This window comes from Carettochelys insculpta, chromosome 32 (genome assembly GCF_033958435.1).
Source record: "Carettochelys insculpta isolate YL-2023 chromosome 32, ASM3395843v1, whole genome shotgun sequence".
Lineage (NCBI taxonomy): Eukaryota > Metazoa > Chordata > Testudines > Carettochelyidae > Carettochelys > Carettochelys insculpta.
The window spans coordinates 6,562,653-6,585,090 of NC_134168.1; the positions used below are offsets into that span (position 1 = coordinate 6,562,653).

Sequence of the window (22,438 nt, forward strand, 5' to 3'; positions counted from 1 at the left end):
TTTATTTGACAAAGAATTCACCGCATTTCTAGCATTAGAACCCAAGAAGTCCCAGGCCCATTTGCCACTTAGACATATATACACCATATACACAGACTTTTGGTTCAGTGCTGGTAAGAAATGACAAAACATCTCATAGTTATGGGAAATTTTAACACACCTATTCTTTAAGTATGGAATAGAAATGCTTATACAGTGTTCATTTGACTTAAGAACATCCAGGGGAAATTCTCTAGCCTGACGCTAGGTTGGTGTGAAATGAGATGCTCAAAATGGTCCCTTAGTGCATTCTAATCAATGGGTCCATGCCACGTACCTCAGCAATGTGCTGGCAGAGACCCCTGCAACTGTTGCAAGTGAATTGGCAGCCGAGAGCCATCTCCCATAGTAGTTGTGTGAGGTGGTCAGATGAGGCATTGGAAGGTCTATCAGAGTTTTACCTAGGAAGGTGTTAATAAATGCTTGGGACGATTATTGAGAAAAAGGCCAGAAGGAGGCCTGGAGAAATGCATTCGCTAGTCAAAAAAATCTGATCCCAGTCTTGGCCAAAATGTAAAATACTTGACAATCCCAGAAGCAAAAGGAGATCCCCAAATGGAGCAGCTTGGATCGTTTCCCACATGGAAATTTTGGGTGATGATGGATAAATTTGCCCCCAAAGGGGTGAGCGGAGCAGGGTCAGCGGAGGCCAAGAAAAATGATGAAGGGGCTGGAGCACGTGACCTGTGAGCTGTGATGAGAGCCTGAGGGATTTGGATTTGTTTTGTTTACAGAAGAGAAGACGGAGGGGAGATTTAGCAGCAGCCGTCAACCTCCTGAAGGTGAACTCTAAAGAGGAGGGAGAGCAACTGTTCTCAGTCATGTCAGATAGCAGAAAAAGGAGCAAATGTCTGAAGTTACAGAAGGAGAGGAGTCGGTTGGATATTAGAAAAAAACTCCTTCAGCAGGAGGGTGGTGAAGCACTGGGGTACGTTTCCTAAAGAGGTGGTGGATGCTCCATCCCTAGAGGTTTTAAAGTCCGGATTTGACAACGACATGGTTGTGATGACTTAGTTGGGGTTGATCCTTCTTCAAGTAGGGAGCTGGACCAGATGACATCCTGATGTATCTTCCAGCCCTACGATTCTTCGACTCTTTTATGAAAAGTTTGCTTTCAGATTTCAAAGTTTCACAACTGCACAAGACTTTAAGGTTATGAAGTCAAGAGAGAATTTTGATTAAATATGCCCATTTGATATGGCAATATCCCATGAAACGGAGTGCTTAAAATTTCATTTCTATTTAGGATTTTTGGAGGAGTTGTATAACAAATATTTTCCTTACAACTTTCTGGAAAGGCTAAGAACAAGTCCTCATTTGGAGATGAGAAAAGCTCAGTTAAAACAGGGACTGAGATCAGGAGAAACTTCTACCAATTGGTAGTACATTTCTCTCCTTCCCACTGTGTCAAGTCATTCTGCTTTTCCTTCTCTAACATCTCCGCTTGTGTGAAAAGATGACCTTCCCTATTGTGTTTCGAAAGGCTCCATGAACATCCTTGTTCCTCAGAGCATATATAATAGGGTTCAACATTGGTGTCAGAACCATGTAGGGGAGGGAAATAAGATGAGAGTTGTCTGAGGTGGAGCTTGGTGTGTGAATCAAGTTCCCCAAAAGGCCTGTTCCATAGATTAAAGTCACCACAGCGAGGTGGGAGGAGCAGGTGGAAAAGGCTTTATGCCTTCCCTCCACTGATGACACCTTGAGGATAGTGGAGATAATGCCAATGTAGGAGAGGATTATCAGTAAAAAAGGGCCCATAACAAACAGCACCATCATGCACAATGAGACAAGCACATTCTTCCATGAGTAGTTGCAGAGCATCTTTTCTACAGTTTGGGAATCACAGTAATAATGGTGGACACGGTTGGAACCACAAAAGGGCTGGCTGAAGAGCAACGTGGTCTGAGCTCCTGCCACCAGGATGCCGATCATCCATGAAGCACCCGCTAGCTGCACACATGTCCTGCCACTCAGGATGGTTGTGTAGTGCAAAGGGTGACATATGGCCACATAGCGGTCGTAAGCCATGGCTGCTAGAAGGCAGCATGCTGTGAGGCCCATGATAAAGTAGATGTACATCTGGGCTGCACAGCCTGCAATAGAAATGGTTTTTTCTTCCACCACGAGGTGAATCAGCAGCTGTGGGAAGACACTGGTTGTATAGCACATTTCTGAGAAAGACAAGTTCACTACAAAGAAATACATGGGGGTTTGAAGGGAGGAGTTCACCTTTATGAGGAGGATAATGAAGAGGTTACCCATCACAGTGAACAAGTAGATGACAGAAAACACCAGGAACAGAAGGATTTGCAGCTTGTTAAGGTACGAAAAACCCACCAGGATGAAATGATCCGAGAAGGTCTGGTTTTCTGCAGAGCGGCTCTCCAAATTGGTCATCTGTAGAGGGGGACAAAGAAAGACACTGAATCCGAAGCAAACCAAACACGTAGATATGAAGAAAATCATTTGAAATAGAGTCCTAAATGTTGAGATGGTTGAGATTAAACCCCACTGCCATTCTTTATCTGAGTATAGAACTGGGCCTTAGTAGCATCACGAGTCAGCTGGTGTCACTGTGTGGTCATAAACTAAGCTATTGGGAGTGTGGGGCAGATGGAGACTGAATGACTTGGACACACATAGGGCAATGGCTGAAGGAGCAAATGTTTAGAACAGACAGGGTTATGGTTAACTGACTCGAAAGGAGCTAAACTAGGTCCAATAGCAGGAGATCTCTCCTTTCTTGAAGACATTTTCCTTCTGTCTCCATGAACATTCAAAAATAGATCTTGCTTTCTTGCTTGCTTGCTTGCTTGCTTTCTTTCTTACAGAATGGCAAATTTAGAGGTAGCCATGTTAGCTTTCATGAGTTGCTACTCACTTCAACAGATCAATAAACGGAAGGAGAAAGAGAGCGGTTGCAGGGATACAGAGATGTAAATCATAGAAACATAGAATAGTAGGACTTGAAAGGACTTTAAGAGGTCATTGAGTCCAGCCCCCTGCCCTCATGACAGGACCAAGTACTGTCTAGACTATCCTTGATAGACATTTATCTAACCCGGATCTTCAAGATTTCATAAGAACATAGGGACATCAGAACGACCATACTGAGTCAGACCAAAGTTCCATCCAAGCCAGTAAACTGTCTGCCAACAGTGGCCACTGCCAGGTGCCTCACAGAGGGTGGACCAAAGACAATGAGCAAGCCATTTTTCTCCTGCCATCCATCTCCAGCCTCTGACAAGCAGCGGCCAGGGGCACCATTCCTATACTTGGCTAATAGACTTTTATGGACCGAACCTCCAAGATTTTATCTAGCTCTTTCGTAAATTCTGTTACAGTCCTAGCCTTCAGAGTCTCCTCTGGCAAGGAGTTCCACAGGTTAACTATGTACTGAGTGAAGACAGAGATGGAGATTCCACAATCTCCTTAGGCAATTTATTACATGAAAGTCAATTCAATCACGGCATCTGTGCGGATCAACAGGAGACACTACTTAAAGCAGAAGGCTTCTTATAGTCATGACTGAGACATTCCCAATGCTTATTCAGACAGATGCTGGTGGTATCATATTTAGGTAGGAATTCCAACTCATCTGTTTCATGTTTCAGACTGTGGTTCAAGGGTTTATTTGCTCACGAATGGCAACTTTTAATTCCGTAAGTGTGTGCCCAGAGAGGTTCAAAAGTTCTTCCACTGGGTTTCGTGTGTTACCAGGCTTGATGGCCAATTCGAGCGTATTTATTCTGTAGCCAGGAGTGAATTCCCATGTACCTCTTGTGAATGCCGTTCAAGGCTTGGATTCCTCAGCCACATGCGAGTCCAGGACCAAGGAACCTGTGCGAGCTAAAGACGTCATTGTTGGACACAACAGACCACCAAGACTCTGTACCATAAAAGGAGCCTCTTTGAGTGATGTGCATAGCAGAGGGCCATTGCTAGCATTGGATAGTGTGTATCACCTCAGTAGGTTGGCAGGTAAAGAAGCCTTGGAGGACACGGCTGATGTGGTTAGGTCTTACGATGGTGTCACTAGGGGAGATGATATAACACTCCCATCTCTTTAACCATCCTGTCTGCTTCTTATTCTTTCACTGCGTGCATCTCATGAAGTGAGGGGCAACTCACCAAATTTATGCCAGAATAAAATGACTAGACTTCAACGTACCACCTGAGTCCTTGCCATTTTTCCCCTTCCCTCTAGAATAATACTCTGGTTGTGCATTCACCAAATACAATTTTTCAAATGAGGCCAAAGTCCCGTCTCACTCGTACCTTAATCAAAACAAAGAAGCAGTCCAGTAGCACTTTGAAGACTAACAAAATAATTTAGTAGGTGATGAGCTTTCGTGGGATAGAGCCACTTCTTCAGACAGAGCCATACCAGGACAGATTCAATATTTAAGGCAGAGAGAAACAAAAGTAGTTATTGAGGTTGACAAATCAGATTGTTCTTTTTGGCCTCTGAGGATAGAACAAGAGACAATGGACTTAAACTGCAGAAAGGGAGGCTTAGGTTGGACATTAGAAAAAAGTGCCTAACTGTCACGGTGGTCAAACAGTGGAATAAATTGCCAAGGGAGGTCGTGGAATCTCCATTGCTGGAGATATTTAAAAAAAGGGGGGACAGATGCCTATCAGGAAAGGTTTAGACAGTACTTGGTCCTGCCTTTGGGGTAGGGGGCTGGACTCCATGGCCTCTCGAGGTCTCTTCCAGTCCTAGTATTCTATGATTCTGTGGTAAACAAGGTAGACAAATCAGAAGAGCAGAGGGGTGGTAGGATGGGGTGAGGAAATCAATAGTGAGATAAAACAAAGTATGTAATAGAATCCATAAAATAACTCAGGTCATTGGTGTCCCAGTTCAAACCACGCATTAAGGGGTCAAATTTGACTATAAAATCGAGCTCGGCATTTATAATCAAATTCAACATATTAACCTGTGGGTTGTTAGGAATAATTAAAAAAGGGATAGAAAATAAGATGAAGAATATCTTACTTCTCCTATATAAAACTATGGTACGCCCACATCTTCAGTACTGCGCATAGATGTTGTCTCCTCACCTGAAAAAAGATATATTAGAGTTAGAAAAGGTTCAGAAAAGGGCAACTAAAATGATGAAGGGTTGGAAGGGGTCCCATATGAGGAGAGGATTGAGAGAGTGGAACTTTTCACTCTGGAAAGGAGGAGACTGAGGGGCGATATGATAGAGGTCTATACAATCAAGAATGGTGTGGAGAAAGTGAAGACAGAAAAGTTATTTACTTGTTCCCATAATAGAAGAACTAGAGGACACCAAATGAAATTAATGGGGAGCAGGTTCAAAACTAATACAAGAAAGTTTTTCTTCACACAGCGCACAGTCAACCTGTGGAACTCCTTGCCAGAGGACACTGTGAAGGCCAGGACTCTAACAGAGTTTAAAAAAGAGCTCAATAAATATTCGGAAGTTAGGTCAATAGATGGCTATTAGCAGGGGGTAAGGAATGGTGCCGAGCCTTTTGTCGAAGGCGGGAGATGGATGGCAGGAGATAAATCCTTGATCGTTGCCTTCGGTTCACCTCCTCTGGGGCACCTGTCATTGGCTACCGTTGGCAGACAGGATGCTCGGCTAGAACGACCTTTGGTCTGACCCAGTATGGCCATTTTTATGATCTTATGTTGAACCAGGAAGCCAGTTACCTGGGTCATTATATGGACTCTTTTACATGCTTTGATTTATCCAACTCTTGACTTCCCCCCTCCTACTACAACTCTGATTTGCCCACCTTGAATACATTTTTCTCATTTGTCAACTATTTTTGGTTTTCTGTGCCGTAAGCACTGAGTCTGTGCTGGTATAACTCTGGTCTGGTCTATCCCACGAGAGCTCACCACCTGAGAAATTATTTTGTTTATCTTTACAGTGCTCCTGGATTGTTTTTTTCTTTCATTTTGATAGTATATAGACTAACACGACTACATCTCTATATATTAACCAGAAGAACAGTCACACTCATTCCAATTTTCCCACCATAGATGCCACATACCAAACCAACCATTACTCACATGATGAAATGGATGCTCCTGAGATCAACATGACTGAAGTCCTCTAAAGAAGAAGAAGAAGAAGAGAGAATCTTGACAGTAAGGTGGGAGTTGAGCCTTTTGTGTATAATGGAAGGTTCTCCTTAGCAGCACCCGAAATACCTTGCTTTTGACCAGTGTTCGAAGAAACCCTATGAACATTTCCTTAGCTCCAGCAAATCTTAAAGAGGTCCATGATTATGAAAAAAGTTCTGGAGATTTCCACCTGTTGTGGTTCTTTTATATCCTTGCTCGAAAGGAATTAACAAGAAGCAAGACAGTACAATCTGTGACATTTTTACCATTTTTTTCACTTTCAAATTTCATTGTTGTTTAATTGTTGAGAGATAATTTCAATGTACCAGGGATGATATTAATGTGACAGAGCTGAAATTAGAATAGGCAGTAACATATATCATATTTTCCACATCCTTAGCTCTTTCAATCTGTGACTTCCAAAACAACGAATGAGATACGAGTGAACTCCTAAGCAGGGACCTGAGAATGATAGCGAGATGAGATTGAGTTGACAGAAAAAGTCAGCATTTCCAGAAATGGAAACCGAGATCTGTCTATCTGCTAAACCGAAGGACCATTCCCCCGGAAATTAAAAACACAGAGACACATATGCACGGAGAGAATAAATGGACACAGACCAGCTATCTGGAATCTCAATACACATCAACTGGTCAGTGAACACTTCAAGGGAGTGGGACATCCTGTTAAAGACCTGAGAATTTGTGTCTTAAAACAAAGAGACTTTCAAAACAGATTACATAGAGAAAGCTGTGAATTGGAGTTCACATTAACTCTTGGTATGAACAGAGAGAACAAGTACCTCACGCCTTACATGGGCTGTATCCATTCCTTTGATGCTTGTAATATCTCAGGCAAGATACTTAACATCACCGACCTGTCACTCTCCTCTTTCATTCTTATGTACTTGATTTGTCAGTTTTTATTGTAATTTTTTAAGACCTCTGTACTTTTACATGTTACTGGGTAAGTCGATACTAGGAACTAAATACAAATATAATGTTGAATTTAGGCCCTACACCCAAGAAGCCAGGAGAGAGTCTACACACATTTTCCCTGTTTTCCAAGATAACTTTCAACTAGAGAGCCCAAGTATTGAGACCTTACGCCATTCCTGGAAATAGAGCATGGCCCTACGTGGAAGTTTAACTTTGAAGTAGCCTGTGTGTAAACATTCAGCTGTTCTAGATTTAATTTTAGCAAATAGGGAGGAAATTATTGAGAATTTGAAAGTGGAAGGATGCTTGGGTGAAAGTGGTCATGAAATCATAGAGTTCACAATTCTAAGGAAGGGTAGAAGGGAAAACAGTACAATAGAGATAATGGATTTCAGGAAGGCAGATTTTGGTAAACTCAGACAGCTGGTAGGTAAGGTCCCATGGGAAGCTAAACTGAGGGGAAAAACGACTGAGGAGAGTTGGCAGTTTTTCAAAGGGACCTTATTTAGGGCCCAAAAGCAAGCTATCCCGCTGTGTAGGAAAGACAGAAAACATGGCAAAAGAATGTCTTGGCTTAACCAGGAGATCTTGCATGATCTCAAACTAAAAAAGGAATCGTATAAGAAATGGAAACTAGGACAAATTACAAAGGATGAATATAGGCAAACAACACGAGCGTGCAGGAGCAAGATTAGAAAGGCTATGGCACAAAATGAGCTCAAACTAGCTACAAGCATAAAGGGAAACAAGAAGGCTTTTTACAAATACGTTGGTAACAAGAGGAAGACCAAGGAGAGGGTGGGGCCATTGGTCAGTGAGGAGGGAGAAACAGTAACAAGGAATTTGGAAATGGCAGAGATGTTTAATAATTTCTTTGTTTCAGTCTTCACTGAGAAATCTAAAGGAATGCCTGACATAGAGAATGCTAGTGAAAAAGGGGTAGGGTTAGAAGTTGAGATAAGAAAAGAACAAATTAAAATTTACTTAGAAAATTAGAAGTCTGCAAATTACCAGAGCCTGATGAAATGCATCCTAGAATCCTCAAGGAGCTGACAGAAGAGGTATCTGAGCCTTTAGCAATCATTTTTGGAAAATCGTAGGAGACGGGAGAGATTCCAGAAGACTGGAAAAGGACAAATATAGTACCCATTTATAAAAAGGGCAACAAGAATAACCTGGGAAACTACAGGCCTGTTAACTTAACTTCTGTGCCAGGAAAGATAATGGAGCAGGTAATTAAAGAAATCATCTGCAAGCATTTGGAAGGTGGTAAGGTGATAGGGAACAGCCAGCATGGCTTTGTTAAAAACAGATCATGTCAAACCAATCTAGGAGCTTTCGTTGATAGAATAACGAGTCTTGTGGATAAGGGAGAAGCGGCGGATGTGGTACACCTAGACTTCAGTAAAGCATTTGACACGGTCTCACATAATGTACTTATCAATAAACTACACAAATACAACTTAGATGGGGCGACTATAAGGTGGGTGAACAACTGGCTGGATAACCATACCCAGAGAGTAGTTATTAATGGTTTTCAATCCTGCTGGAAAAGTATAACTAGTGGGGTTCCGCAGAGGTCTGTTTTCGGACCGGTTCTGTTCAATATCTTCATTAACAATTTAGATATTGACATAGAAAGTACACTTATTAAGTTTGCAGATGATGCCCAGCTGGGAGGGGTTGCAACTGCTTTGGAGGATAGGGTCATTATTCAAAAGGATCTGGATAAACTGGAGAAATGGGCTGAAGTAAACAGGATGAAGTTTAACAAGGACAAATGTAAAGTGCTCCACTTAGGATGGAACAATCAGTGTCACACGTACAGAATGGGAAAGGACTGCCTGGGAATGAGTACAGCAGAAAGGGATCTAGGGGTTATAGTGGACCACAAGCTAAATAAGAGTCATCAGTGTGATGCTGTTGCAAAAAAAGCAAACATCATTCTAGGATGCAATAACAGGTGTGTTGTGAACAAGACACGAGAAGTCATTCTCCTGCTCTACTCTGCGCGGGCTAGGCCTCAGATGGAGTATTGTGTCCAGTTCCGGGGACCGCAGTTCAGGAAGGATGTGGAGAAATTGGAGAGGGTCCAGAGGAGAGCAACGAGAATGATCAAAGGTGTAGAGAACATGACCAATGAAGAAAGGCTGAAAGAATTGGGCTTGTTTAGTTTGGAAAAGAGAAGATTGAGCGGGGACATGATAGCAGTTTTCAGGTATCTAAAAGGGTGTCATAAGGCAGAGGGAGGGAACTTGTTCTTCCTTGCCTCTGAGGATAGAACAAGAGGCAGTGGACTTAAATTGCAGCAGGGGAGGTTCAGGTTGGACATTAGGAAAAAGTTCCTAACTGTCAGGGTGATCAAACAGTGGAAGGAATTGCCAAGGGAGGTGGTGGAATCTCCATCACTGGAGATATTTAAGAAGAGGTTAGGTAGATGGCTTTCCGGGATGGTCTAGAAAGTGCTTGTTCCTGCCATGAGGGCAGGGGGTTGGACTTGATGGCCTCTCGAGGTCCCTTCCAGTCCTACTCTTCTATGATTCTATGATTCTATAAAGTTGCTTCCTTTGAAGTTGTTCTTTGAAGTAAGCAACTTCAAAGTTATTTTTGTAGCGGAAACACAGCCACTCTGTTCTAGAAATGTGATTAATCTGAAGAAAAGGGACTGTTCTGTGCAAGATCCTCATTGAAAATATCATTTTGTTAGTCTTTTAGGTGCTACATTTCTACACTTTTGTTTTGACTGAATACAAAGGAACACGGCTACCTCTCTGTTACTATATGCAACATCCAAACCCAAAAGAAATAACAGAGAGAGAAAAAAATGAACCAAAGCAAATTCTGGTGGCACACAATACCATGTGCAGAGCACAGAACAATATAAAAGAAGGGGACAATTTTAAAGAATTATTCTAAAATACGTAGAACTGGAGGAGAGTAACAGTAAGTGCAGAGCTGGCTGAGAAATGGAGTGTCTGCCTTTGGGATATGGCAGGGTTCCTATATCGGTTTTCACCCAGAATCTCCTGGAAAACATCAGTTTATATTCTATATTTCTTCAGAAAGGATTTGTTCTATTTTTCATTTGTTGACTAACATTTGCACTGACACTAAATAAACAGGAACCCCCACTTAATATTGGAAATAAGTTCTGCGTAGATTGTCACTGCTGCTAGCTGAGGGATATTTTCAGAACTCTTAAATACACAGAGACACTACAAAGAGGCTGGAGAGAGGCTGTTCACAGTGGTCACAGATGGCAGAACACAGAACAATGGTCTCAAATTGCACTTGGGGAGGTCCAGGTTGAACATTAGGAAAAGCTTTTTCACTAGGAGGGTGGTGAAGCATTGGAATGGTCTGCCCAGGGAAGTAGTGGAGTCTCCATCTCTAGAGGTGTTAAAGTCTCAGCTCGACAGAGCCCTTGCTGGGCTGATCTGATGGGGTTTGGTTCTGTCTTGGGCAGGGGGCTGGACTTGATGGCTTCTTAGGTCTCTTCCAGCTCTATTGTTCTATGATTCTATTATTCTACCTTTATAAACAGGTTTGAAAGGATGAAAGCAATGAGAGTGTGAAAGTAATCAAATAGCCAGATATCATGTGAAGAGAAATTTGAGGTAAATTCTGCTGGCAGATTCCACTACTGAATTCTGGGGCAACAGGTGAAAAGAATGGGCTGTCATGAGATCACGGGAGAGGATTTTCAGACTGGATAGATAGACAGATAGATAGATAGATACAGTGTATGGGGATGGATAGATAGATAGATAGATAGATAGATACGGTGTATGGGGATGGATAGATAGAGGGGTAGATAGATGCGTACACACACACAACCCACGAGCTCAGACATAAAACAAGGTTCTCTTTTCATGTCTGCAAAATTCCAATGAACCAATCAGTGATATGACCTGGCTCTCAGGACAGATCAGGGCACTGCAGCCGTGGAGTTCAGAGGGAGAATGTTTGCAGACTCAAGCCATGGATTTTTAACTTACCTTGTTAAGGAAAAATACAGTGCCCTTTTGCTGCAGGTGCAATATATGTGGAACAAAAGAGGTGTTTTTATTTCATTCACTGTCTACTGGGACTAAGTCCCTGGAGGACATTCCTTGTAGTATTGCTTGGAGGAAGATGAACACTGCCTCAACTGGCAAAAACAACTACAACAATAAAAAATCACTCAGTCACTCATTTCACAGAAAGCTGCACCATCATCATCAATATCAACTTCATGTGTGTTTTTGATAGGAAATCCATGGTGGGATTTATTGACACCAGTCAATTTTGTGACACTTTTCTCGCCTAGAAGGAGGAATGGTTTGCCGCAGGTCACATAATGTGAGAAGTCAGTGGCAAAGTCACAGTTTGGGTTTATGAGTCTCATTCCACCGAGGTTCAGACTGTGGGCCCCACTCACGTTTCAGACCCAGCTTTATGAACTTGAAGCTCTGACTCCCTGCTCCAGCCATTACACCCCACTCTCCTCCCAGATCTGAAAAAAAACAAAACAAAAAAACACCAGAAGTCTTCACACCTACACCGCACTGCCCAACCTGTGGGGCCTACTTCTGCCCTCCAGCAGAGGGCAACCAAAATAATTGAGCATCTGAAGAAGTGAGTTAACTCACGAAAGCTCATGCTCTAAACTTTTCTGTTAGTCTATAAGGTGCCACAGGACCCTTCGTTGCTCTACAAAATAATCGGGGGGGGGGTCTAGCACGTGACGTATGAGGAGAGGCTGAGGGGTTTGTGTGAGTTTGCAGAAGAAAAGGGTGAGAAGTGATTTGACAACAGCCTTCAACTTCCTGAAGGAGAATTCCAAAGAGGATGGAGAGAAGCTGTTCTCAGTGGTGACGGATGGTCAAATAAGGAGCAATGGGCTCAAGCTGCAGTGGGGGAAGTGAAGATTTGTAAATTTGGAAAAACAATTTCACAAAGAGGGTGGTGAAGCACTCGTAGGATTTTCCTGGAGAGGTGGTGAAATCCCCATGCCTGAAGGTTTTAAAGTCCTAGCGGGACAGCTTGCTGGCTGGGGTGCTTTAGTTGTGGTTGATCCTGCTTTGGGTAGGGGGCTGGACTCGATGACCTTCTGAGGTCTCTTCCAACCCAAGGAGTCTCTGATTCTATGATTTGCCTCATTCAGGACCATACCCAAACTCCAGAGCATTCAGTGGGACATTTCCCTTTGGCTCCAATCATTTTGCAGTGGACCAGACCCAGGACAAGGTCAGTGGAGTGAGTGGCAGGTGGGAGAATCAGGGACCGGTATGAGTTATAAGTTGAGGGACTGAGACATCACAGGCCTTAAGGGAGGTGCACTAAATGGACTAAAGTTCCATGAATATGGCAGAAATTGAAAAACATGCCTCCGACAAATAGCAACAACAGGGAACGAGTTGAGCCTCCAAATACCTACCTCCCCCATGCAAAACTACCCCAAATGTTAGTTCTCATCTCACTTTTCGACTGCTCAACATCATCGCCATTAGCACTGCTCATCACAACAACATCTCCCTCTGCACAGAGCCAAAGGTACAATTCTGCACCGTGTTACACTGACGCAACTCCATCTCAGACAGATGCAGTAATAAAGAGAAGGTTTTCTCCCATAGCCTCTTGACCTCAAGCCTCTTGGCAGATCCCTCAATTGCTAGCTGTGGCATTCTTGTAATCAGACAGCTCCTGAAGCCCTGCCCTGAAAATATCCCAACCTAGCATTAGTTATCACCTTATAAAGACAAGCAGTCCTGTAGCACCTTAAAGACTAAAAAATTGTTCATTAGGTAACGAGCAGGGTGGTGAAGGGCTGGAATGCGTTGTCTATTGAGGTGGTGGATTCTCCGTCCCTACACTCATGCTTTTAAATGAAGCGGGTCTTTGCCCATGAAAGCTTACGCTCCAAAATATCTGATAGTCTATAAGGTGCCACAGGACTTCTTGTTGTTCTCGATGATACAGACTAACACAGCCATTTCTCTGATACTTGTCTCCATCCCTAGAGGTTTTTAAGTCCCAGCTTGAGAAAGTCCAAGCTGGAATGATTTAGTTGGAGTTGATTATGCTTGAAGCAGGAGGCTGGATTTGATGACCTCTTTAGGTCCCTTCCAGCCCTAGGATGCCATGATTCTTTTGTGGGTAAGACCCACATCTTCAGATTGGAGTACATAATAGGAATTAGGGGTTTCTACAGCCAGGGGGTGGGGGAGTAAGAGGAGGGAAAAGGCCGGGTCCCCTCTGATGAATAGGGCCTCTGGAAGAGGTAAATTAAGTGGAATGGTGCAATTCTCGCGAACATCAAAAGGGGAGGAACCAACTTTGTAATGAGTAGGATTATTGAGATCCCAGTTCAGTCACAGGTTAAATGTGTCAAACATGAAATTGCAGCTCCATTCACATGTCTTCCTCTGTCAGCTCTCTGTAAAATTCTTTAGTGGAAGACTGGCCATTTTCAAATCTGTTGTTGAATGTCCAGGGAGGTTAAAGGGTTCTCCTACAGGTTTAGATGTCTTCCCATTCCTGATGTCAGATTTATAGCCGTTCGTCCTTGGAGTCAGTGATTGTCTGATTTGTCCAATGTCCATGGCCGAGGGGCATTGCTGGCACATGATGGCATATACCATGTTACTGGATGTGCAGGTGTGTGAGCCCCTGATCATGTGGTGGACCTGGTTAGGTCCAGTGATGGTTTTGCTAGTATAGATACATGGAGAGAGCTTGCAGTGGGGTTTGTTGGAAGGATAGGTTCCTGGGTTAGGGCTAATGCGGTATGGTGTGGCTGCTGGTGAGTATTTTCTTGAGATTGTGCAGCTGTCTGTCCTGTCACCCATGGCCTGTGAGGATGATGGATGATGTTTCAGTATAGGTTGTTAATGAAGCCCTAGAGGGGGTTGAAGCTGAGGGCTATAGCTGATGACAAGGGTTGTTCTGTTATTTTCACCCTTGGGACTGTCATGGAGTATCTGGCTTCTGGGTACTTGTCTGGCCCTGTTAATCTGTTTCTTTACTCCCCCCATGGGTAATTAAATTTTATGAATGCTAGGTTACCCACCTTCCTATTGTTTGCAATACTCGGGATTGTTCCAAAACAATAAACAGTGCTCTGAGATGTTTCATGACAAGTAGCAGAGAGGTAGCCGTGTTGGTACGTACCTTCAAAAACAGCAAGAAGTCCTGTGACACCTTCTGGACTAACAAATATTGTGGAGCATAAACTTTCGTGGCCAAAGACGTCAGATACATCTGATGAAGTGGGTCTTTGCCCACCAAAGCTTATGCTCCACAATATCTGTTAGCCTGTCAGGTGCCACAGGACTTCTTGTTGTTTCTGAGATGTTTTTGCCACAGAAGGTCAGTTTCAGTCTATATGTGTATATTCATTCACTGAGCAACTTCACCCATTCATGGCATAAGGCATTGTACATCCCCTAACTGCTTCAGCTATTCCTGTCTGCAGATCTCTGGTAGACGTCCAGGTAGGGTGAGCATCAGTTTTTTTTTTCCTTGGGGTCAGTCCCTTATCTCAGGCAGGTGTCTCACCATTTTTTTTTTTATCTGAAAGCAAATTGTCCCATACAGTCCCTCTCCCTGGTGAGCTGCCCTTCCCCCCAAGCCAGCACGGCTACAGGTGCAGGTAACATGATCAGGAGTTCACCGGACAGCACATGCAGCATGTGCTGACTGGACAGTGCAAGCAGCAGCATGTCAGGGAATCAGGGGCTCTGCCGTATGGGTATGCTGGGATTGCAGGGTAGTGTGTTTCATCCCTCCTCTGAGATTTTAAGGGGGACCTGGTGCCTCAGGAGGGCTGAGCAGCTTGTCTGTGGGCAGGCACCCTGCCCCTCGCCCTCAGGGTCTCCCTTCTTTGGAATAGGCTCATTTGGTCACCCTACGTCTCGTCCCCTGGCTACTAGACAGACAAAGAGGGAGAAGTGATCTCTTTTTCTCCACCAACTTCAGGCTCTCCTGCCACCACCAAGTGATATTCCCACCTTCTCCTTGTCTTCTAAGGAGTTTCTAGAAGGCTGGGTCCATCGGCCTCTTGACTTTCTGCTGTCAGGTCCTCAGCCCAAATCTGTTCCTTTCTCCACAACTGTATAGGGGGCTACAGGTGCTACACAAAGTTTTTAGTTTGGAGAAGGTCCATTTTCTTTCCTCCACATGGCTAAACAGCACTGTGCACTGTGGCAGGTTACCCCCATGTCTTGCTAGGGATGGGCACCTCTTCTTCTGGCTGGTGGGATGGGTGATGGGTTGTACCCACCTGTGGGTGAGGTGGTTGAGTCTTTTTCCCCTGCTAGCTATGTTCTGGGCTTTCAGTCTTGTGAGGGGATGGGACTCCAGGAACCAGTAGAGAAAGGATGTGGATGCATTGGAGCAGGTTCAGCACAGAGCAACACAGATGACTAAGGGACTAGAGCACATGACATATAGAGCCACTCATGTATTCAGTGAGTCCCGCTGTGTAACACTCTTAAGTTCTGAGAGAACTGAGGTGATGTAGTTTGCAGAAGAGAAGATTGAGGGGCAATTTGATAGCAGCCTTCAGCTTCCTGAAGGCTCTAAAGAGGTTGGAGATTGTCTGTTCCCAGGAGTGACAGGTGAACAAAGAGCAATGGTCTGAACTTCCAGAGGGAAAGGTGTATGTTGGATATTTGGAAAAACTATTTCACCAGGAGGCACTTGAAGGGGTTACCTAGACAGGTGGTGGAATCTCCATCCCTAGAGCTTTTAAGTCCCAGCTTGATATAGTCCTGCCTGTGATGATTTAGTGTTGATCCTGCTTTGGGCATGGGGCTGGACTAGATGACCTCCTGAGGTCTCTTCCAGCCCTTGAATTCTATGATTCTGTCATTCTATGAGATATTCAAATGCTTGTCTGTCTTTTCTTGTCTTGTCTTAGCTCACTCTCAAATACTTCCCTGTGTCTTTGTCCTACTCTCTCACTCCCACCTCCTTCTCTGCCTGGGATGGCTTTTGAAAAGGCCTGCCAGCACACCATCCATGAGATCGGTGGGCCCTCATCCATTAATTACACTTCATGTTTAATTCTGCCTGCCAATGGTACAACTGAGAAGAAAAAGAGGATTTCGAAATGTGCAAGGTCCTTTCAAAAAGGACCCCCACATAGCCGAGCCGAGCACATTTGAAAGAGGCACTTTCGAAGAGCCGGAGCCAGAAACATGCTAATGAGGTGCTGAATATTCATCTCAGTGCCTCATTGGTATTCTTTGATTTGGCCATTCGCATGGCCATTTCGAAGTTTTGGCCAAGTGTGGCCACAGCCAGACACTCATAAAAATGTTGAATTAGTGACAGATGTTTCAATTTTTAATTTTTTATGCTTAGGGAGTCATACACACTGGCAAGCAAACAAAAGAGCATTTTTCAAGCTACAAAGAGACAAAGGTATTTTGAGCATATCGGTATACATGTTGAACCTCTCTAATCCGTAACTCCTTCATGTGGCAGCATTCACAATCTTGCATGAAATGTTGTTATTCCAGTTTTCTGAAAGGTTTAACACACGTCAACAAATGGCAAAATATTAGTTAAAAAGTGCATGCTGTCACTGGAAACATCAGCTAGATGTTCATGAATTTCCATGTTTCACGCTGTTTTAATTAAATCCCCTTTCCAATCTCCAATTCATCCAGTTGTGTGAAAAGATGACCTTACTTACAGTGCTTCTAATGGCTCCCTTCACCTCCTGGTTCCGCAGAGTGTATATTATGGGGTTCACCATTGGTGTTACAACTGTGTACATGAGGGAAATCAGTTGATCACTTTCTGGGTTGTAGCTTGAAGGAGGTTTCAGGTAAATGAAAAGGCTTGTTCCATAGAACAAAGTCACCACTGTCAGGTGGGAGGAACAGGTGGAGAAGGCTTTACGCCTTCCTTCCATTGAGGGCAGCTTGAGGATGGTGGAGATAATGTTGATGTAGGAGAGGATTATCAGTAAAAAAGGGCCCAGGATGAACAGCACAAGAACAGGCAAACCCACGACCACATTTCTCCATGTGTCGGTACAGGCCAATTTCTCTACTGGTCGGACGTCGCAGAAATAATGCTGGATGCGGTTGGAACCACAGAAGGGCAGACTGAAGAGCCACGTGGTCTCAGCTACTTCTGCCAGGATGCTGATACACCATGAAGCACCTGCCAGCTGTGCACACACCCGGGTGCTCATGATAGTTGTGTAATGCAAGGGGTGACATATGGCCACGTAGCGGTCATAGGCCATGGCTGCGAGGAGGCAGCATTCTGTGAGGCCTGTGATGGAGAAGACGTACAACTGGGCTGCACAGCCCACAATGGAGATGGTCTTTTCCTCAACCAGGAGGTGAACCAGCAGCTGAGGGGTCACGCTGGTGGTGAAGCAAATTTCCAAAAAAGACAGGTTGACCAGGAAGAAATACATGGGGGTGTGAAGAGAGGCATTTAGCTTTATCAGAAGGATAATGAGAAGATTCCCTATCAGGGTGACCAGGTAGGTGACAAGAAAAATGAGAAAAAGAAGGATTTGCAACTTGTTGAGGTATGAAAACCCCACCAGGATGAACACATCAGAGATGGTCTGGTTCTCTTTAGATAGGCTCTGCACATTGTTCATCTGTAGAGGTGAGAAAGAAAGACATTGAATCAAACAATTGGTATTCCTTTCCTTAATACTGCAATGCTTCAGAATAAGCCAACTTATTCAAATGTGGTTTCACAAAGAAGGGCAAATTCTGTTGTCATTCATACCTTAACCAGAAGAATCGTTACACTACCTCCAGTGTTGCCAATGTAGTTACAACAAACAAAACTCAAGGCTGCTGACATGACAAAACTGATTCTGCTAAACCCAACATGTCTGAAACACTCTGAAGAACGATAATCCTTTTACTCAATGAGTCAGCATTTCCAGATATGGAAAGCTTCCAGATATGGAAGCTTCCAGATATGGAAGCTGAGGTCTGCTGAGATCTGAAACTGTACCATCTGCAAAGGACGAGTCTCCTGGAAGTTAAGCGTACACACACACCCACACACCCACACACACACATGAACACAGGTAGAAGAAAGGACTCATCCCCTGGGAGGATGGCAACAGACACACAAAGACAGAAGCTCAAACGGAACCACGGAGAGAGAATATGATCAAATCAAAGCCAACTCCACAGAACAATATGGAAAAAAAAAGGAACACTTAAAAAGGAAGAAAGTAAAATACGTAGAACTAGAGAAGAGGAGGAAATTCGTCTGCCTGCTACTTTGGGGAACATCTATAAACACTTGTGAGCACTTTCCTCAGCACGACCATTAGAGTAAAAGCCAAGTCGGCCGGAAAATGGAATGTCTATCTCCCGGTAAATTCCAGGGTTCCAGTAACAAAGTTTTCATCTGAAATTCATCTGAAAGCTGGAAATTAGCAAAACACCTTAATTAGATTCACAAGACTTGCTATGAAATCCAAAGGAAAATTCAATTCTGCCGTCGACATAATTTTATTTCTCAAAAGAAAACATCAGTACAGCTAAAATCATTTTTTCCCCAAGTGATTTTATTTGTATATTTTTCTCTTGGCTCACATTTGGACTGGGTACAAATAAAAGGAGAAATTTCCTCACCATTAGAAATAAGGGCTGCCTAGATTCTTCTCGCTGGCAGTTGAATGATACTTTCAGAACTCTTCCAGGCATCGAGAGACTGTGTTTATAAAGAGGAGAATATGAAAGTGATTAAAGAAGCAGATACAGGTTGAACCCCTCTAATCCAGAACTCACTGGTTCGTCAACATGTGTGGTCCAGTATGGCTTTGGTTAGCCGGATGACCACTTATCTTGGGTGTGTTAGAGTTTCTCACTGTGCCTTAAAGTTTGCTTAGAGCCACCAGGACTAGCTCTCAGTGTTCTGTGCTTTTATTTAGATGTCATCGACCCATAAAATTGTTCCCTGAGCCCAATAAGCAGGGAAAGTCTTGGTAATGCTCCTAGACAACATTAGAATCATGGAACACTAGAAGTGGAAGGAAGCTTGAGAGGTCATCAAGTCCAGTCCCCTGCCCTTGTGGCAGGAACAAGCATTGTCTAGACAACCCCTGACAAATGTTTAGCTGATCTGCTCTTAAATATCTCCAACGAAGGAGATTCTATATCGTCCCGTCACAATTTATTCCAGTTTAACCAACTGATTGGTAGCAAGTTTTTCCGAATGTTCAACCTAAATCTCCCGTGCTGCAGTTTCAGTCCATTGCTTCTTGTCCTATTCTCAGAGCCTACGAACAATTTTTCTCCCTCCTCCTTGTAAGACTCTTTTAGTTCTTTATGAACCAATACCATGTCCCCTCTCAGTCTTCTCTTTTCTAAAGGAAACAGGCCCAATTCATACAGTCTTTCCTCGTAGCTCATGTTCTCGAGATCTTTAATCGTTCTTGTTGTTCTTCTCTGGATCTTTTCCAATATCTCCACATCCCTATTAAAATATGGTGCCCAAAACTGGACACACTACTAAAACTGAGACATAATCAGCACAAAGTGGAGTGGAATAATGACTGCTTGTGTCTTGCTTACCGTATTCGCGTTATTGAAAACCTGTGGTTCGAAGACTTCTCTCGTCTGCCATTGGTCTGGTCCAGAGGGTGCCGGGCTAGAGAAGTACAACCTGCATGATGTTGCAGAAGAGAGGAGGGTAAATTCAGCAGAAAGAGTCCACTTGGGTGCTGGGTGCAGAGAGTGGGTTAGAGGATGCTCATGGGAGTGGATTTTCTTATTGGAAAAAAACAGCAAAGCCCACCCAGTGGATTCCATTTAGATGGAAGTACAAGACACACATGAAGAAACTACAGTTCAATTCAGATTCAACAGGTGATGATGATGAGGGCTGGGGAACAGAGGAGAGTAAAGATGGGAGGAGGAAGATAAAATAAACAGCAACCCAAAGACAAACAGAATAAATGAAACCATGGCATGGTGATGGGCACCTCTTCTAACTTCGCGTAATAGAATTAGCAAAGAAGCACTGAATTCATGCTTAGGGCCTCGCCCAAGATTGCTGAATTACTGAAATTCAGACTGAGAGGTTCAGAGAGCAACTAATTAATTGATAGACTAATAAGTAGATGTCCGGATGCTAGATAGACGTGAACACACACACAACCAATGTGCTCATGCAGGAAGTAACATTCTTGATGCGGGTATGTAACATTCCAATCAAGAAATCAGGGTCATGATTTTCTTTAATTGCATATCTGGGCCCAACTTCATGGGCAGAGTGGTGACGGGATTAAGTCAAAAACTACAAGACATCCTGTGACACCTTATAAACTTGCAGACGTTTTGGAACATAAGGTTTCGTGGGCAAAGACCCACTTTATCAGATGCATGAGTGTGTGTGTGTGTGTGTGTGAGTTTGTAGTGGGGAGGATTAAGTCTTGTATTTTTAACCTACCTTGTGTCAGAAGATTGGATCCACCTCCAATCTGCAGATGATTAACGTGTCGAACAAAACAGTGATGTTTTTATTTCATTCATTGTCTCCTGGGACCAACTCCCTGAAGGAAACGATTCCACATGAGCCAGCGTGGCAAATTACTTTAACTCTGCCTCAAAGGGCCACCAAACTAAATTCCCTCGGTCACTCATTTCACACATCCATAACTTTCCAGAAGGGCCATTTCACAGGAATTTGTACCATCATCGTCCACATCAGCATCATGTCGGTTCTCTGGATGAAATTTAAAATGGCTTTTTCTGAGAGGGTAAATTGTGAAGCACTTTTTTCTGTAGAAGAAAGAACGATTTGGCCAGTCCTTTTAGGACCTTGTCTAGGTCCCACAAGGCAAGGAATCTGTGGAAGAAGCAGAAACATCACCTAGGGCTCATGACTCCTGTTCCCTGAGGCTCAGGCTGTGGACTCCACTCTTGTCTCAGAGTCACAATGAGAACCCAGGCGCTCTGAAGCCCAGTCCAACTCTCCTAACCTTTATACACTATGATCTCTCCAGAGATGGGAACAGACCCCAGGACTCCACACTCCCACACCCCACTGCCTTTAATCACAGCATGCATTTCTCTACCGGAGAACCGGACCCAAACCTCAGAGTGGTCAATGGGACAGTTCCCTTTGGCTCCAGTCAGTCTGCAGCAGGACCAGCCTCAGGGGCTACGTCTACACGTGAACGCTACATCGAAATAACTTATTTCGATATAGTGACATCGAAATAGGCTATTTCGATGAATAATGTCTACACGTCCTCCAGGGCTGGCAATGTCGACGTTCAACATCGACGTTGCGCAGCACCACATCGAAATAGGCGCTGTGAGAGAACGTCTACACGCCACAGTAGCACACATCGAAATAAGGGTGCCAGGCACAGCTGCAGACAGGGTCACAGGGCGGACTCAACAGCAAGCCGCTCCCTTAAAGGGCTCCTCCCAGACACAGTTGCACTAAACAACACAAGATCCACAGAGCCGACAACTGGTTGCAGACCCTGTGCATGCAGCATGGATCCCCAGCTGCAGCAGCAGCAGCCAGAAGCCCTGGGCTAAGGGCAGCTGCACACGGTGACCATAGAGCCCTGCAGGGGCTGGACAGAGAGAGTCTCTCAACCCCTCAGCTGATGGCTGCCATGGCGTACCCCGCAATTTCGATGTTGCGGGACGCGCAACGACTACACGGTCCCTACTTGGACGTTGAACGTCGAAGTAGGGTGCTATTCCTATCCCGTCATGGGGTTAGCGCCTTCGACGTCTCGCCGCTTAACGTCGATGTTAACATGGAAATAGCGCCCAACACGTGTAGCCGTGACGGGCGCTATTTCGAAGTTAGTGCTGCTACTTCGAAGTAGCGTGCACGTGTAGACACGGCTAGGGCGAGCTCCCAGCAGTATTAGAATAAACTATGTGTGCAAGGAGGGCACATATGTGTTGTGAGAAGAGGCCATGAGCCCAAGTCGTGAGATGAGGCCATAAACCCATAGATCACAGGCCTGGTGTGAGGACTGAGGCCCAGGCCACCACAGCCAAGACTTTCTTAGTAGATAGCAAAATGAAGGCGTAAGTGAGAGGCAGACCCGTTTCACAGAATGTTGAGCACACAGGTTAATGGTGCAAACCACTAACTGGGACTCGGAGCAGACTGGAAGCCCATTCCAGAAACTTCTCATGAGGAAACATCCTTGAATCCAGACATTCCCCACAGACCAACTGACCCAAGGTCAGGGCATGGACTAAACAGACAGTGAGACAAAGAGTGATGGAAGCTCAATGTATGAAGTAATGGCTGATACCTATGAAACATCAGAGGATTGCACCCTTATACATGGGGAGTGGTGTGAGGTATTTTCGTAGATCGTGCATCTGACAAA

The 22,438-nt window shown here is 44.2% G+C and overlaps 2 protein-coding genes across 2 annotated transcripts; both read right to left on the reverse strand.

Annotated features, from left to right (window-relative positions):
• Positions 1 to 1,470: 1,470 nt before the first annotated feature.
• Positions 1,471 to 2,439, reverse strand: LOC142004813 (olfactory receptor 10A4-like). The gene has a single exon (XM_074982500.1). It carries the CDS (start codon positions 2,437 to 2,439, stop codon positions 1,471 to 1,473), a length of 969 nt encoding a protein of 322 aa, XP_074838601.1.
• Positions 2,440 to 16,705: 14,266 nt separating this feature from the next.
• Positions 16,706 to 17,698, reverse strand: LOC142004814 (olfactory receptor 10A4-like). The gene has a single exon (XM_074982501.1). The coding sequence runs from the start codon at positions 17,696 to 17,698 to the stop codon at positions 16,706 to 16,708; it is 993 nt and encodes a 330-aa protein (XP_074838602.1).
• Positions 17,699 to 22,438: the final 4,740 nt, after the last annotated feature.

Coding starts and splice junctions, on each gene's coding strand:
- LOC142004813 (XM_074982500.1), bottom strand. CDS start 2,439: ATGACCAATTTGGAGAGCCGCTCTGCAGAAAACCAGACCTTCTCGGAT.
- LOC142004814 (XM_074982501.1), bottom strand. CDS start 17,698: ATGAACAATGTGCAGAGCCTATCTAAAGAGAACCAGACCATCTCTGAT.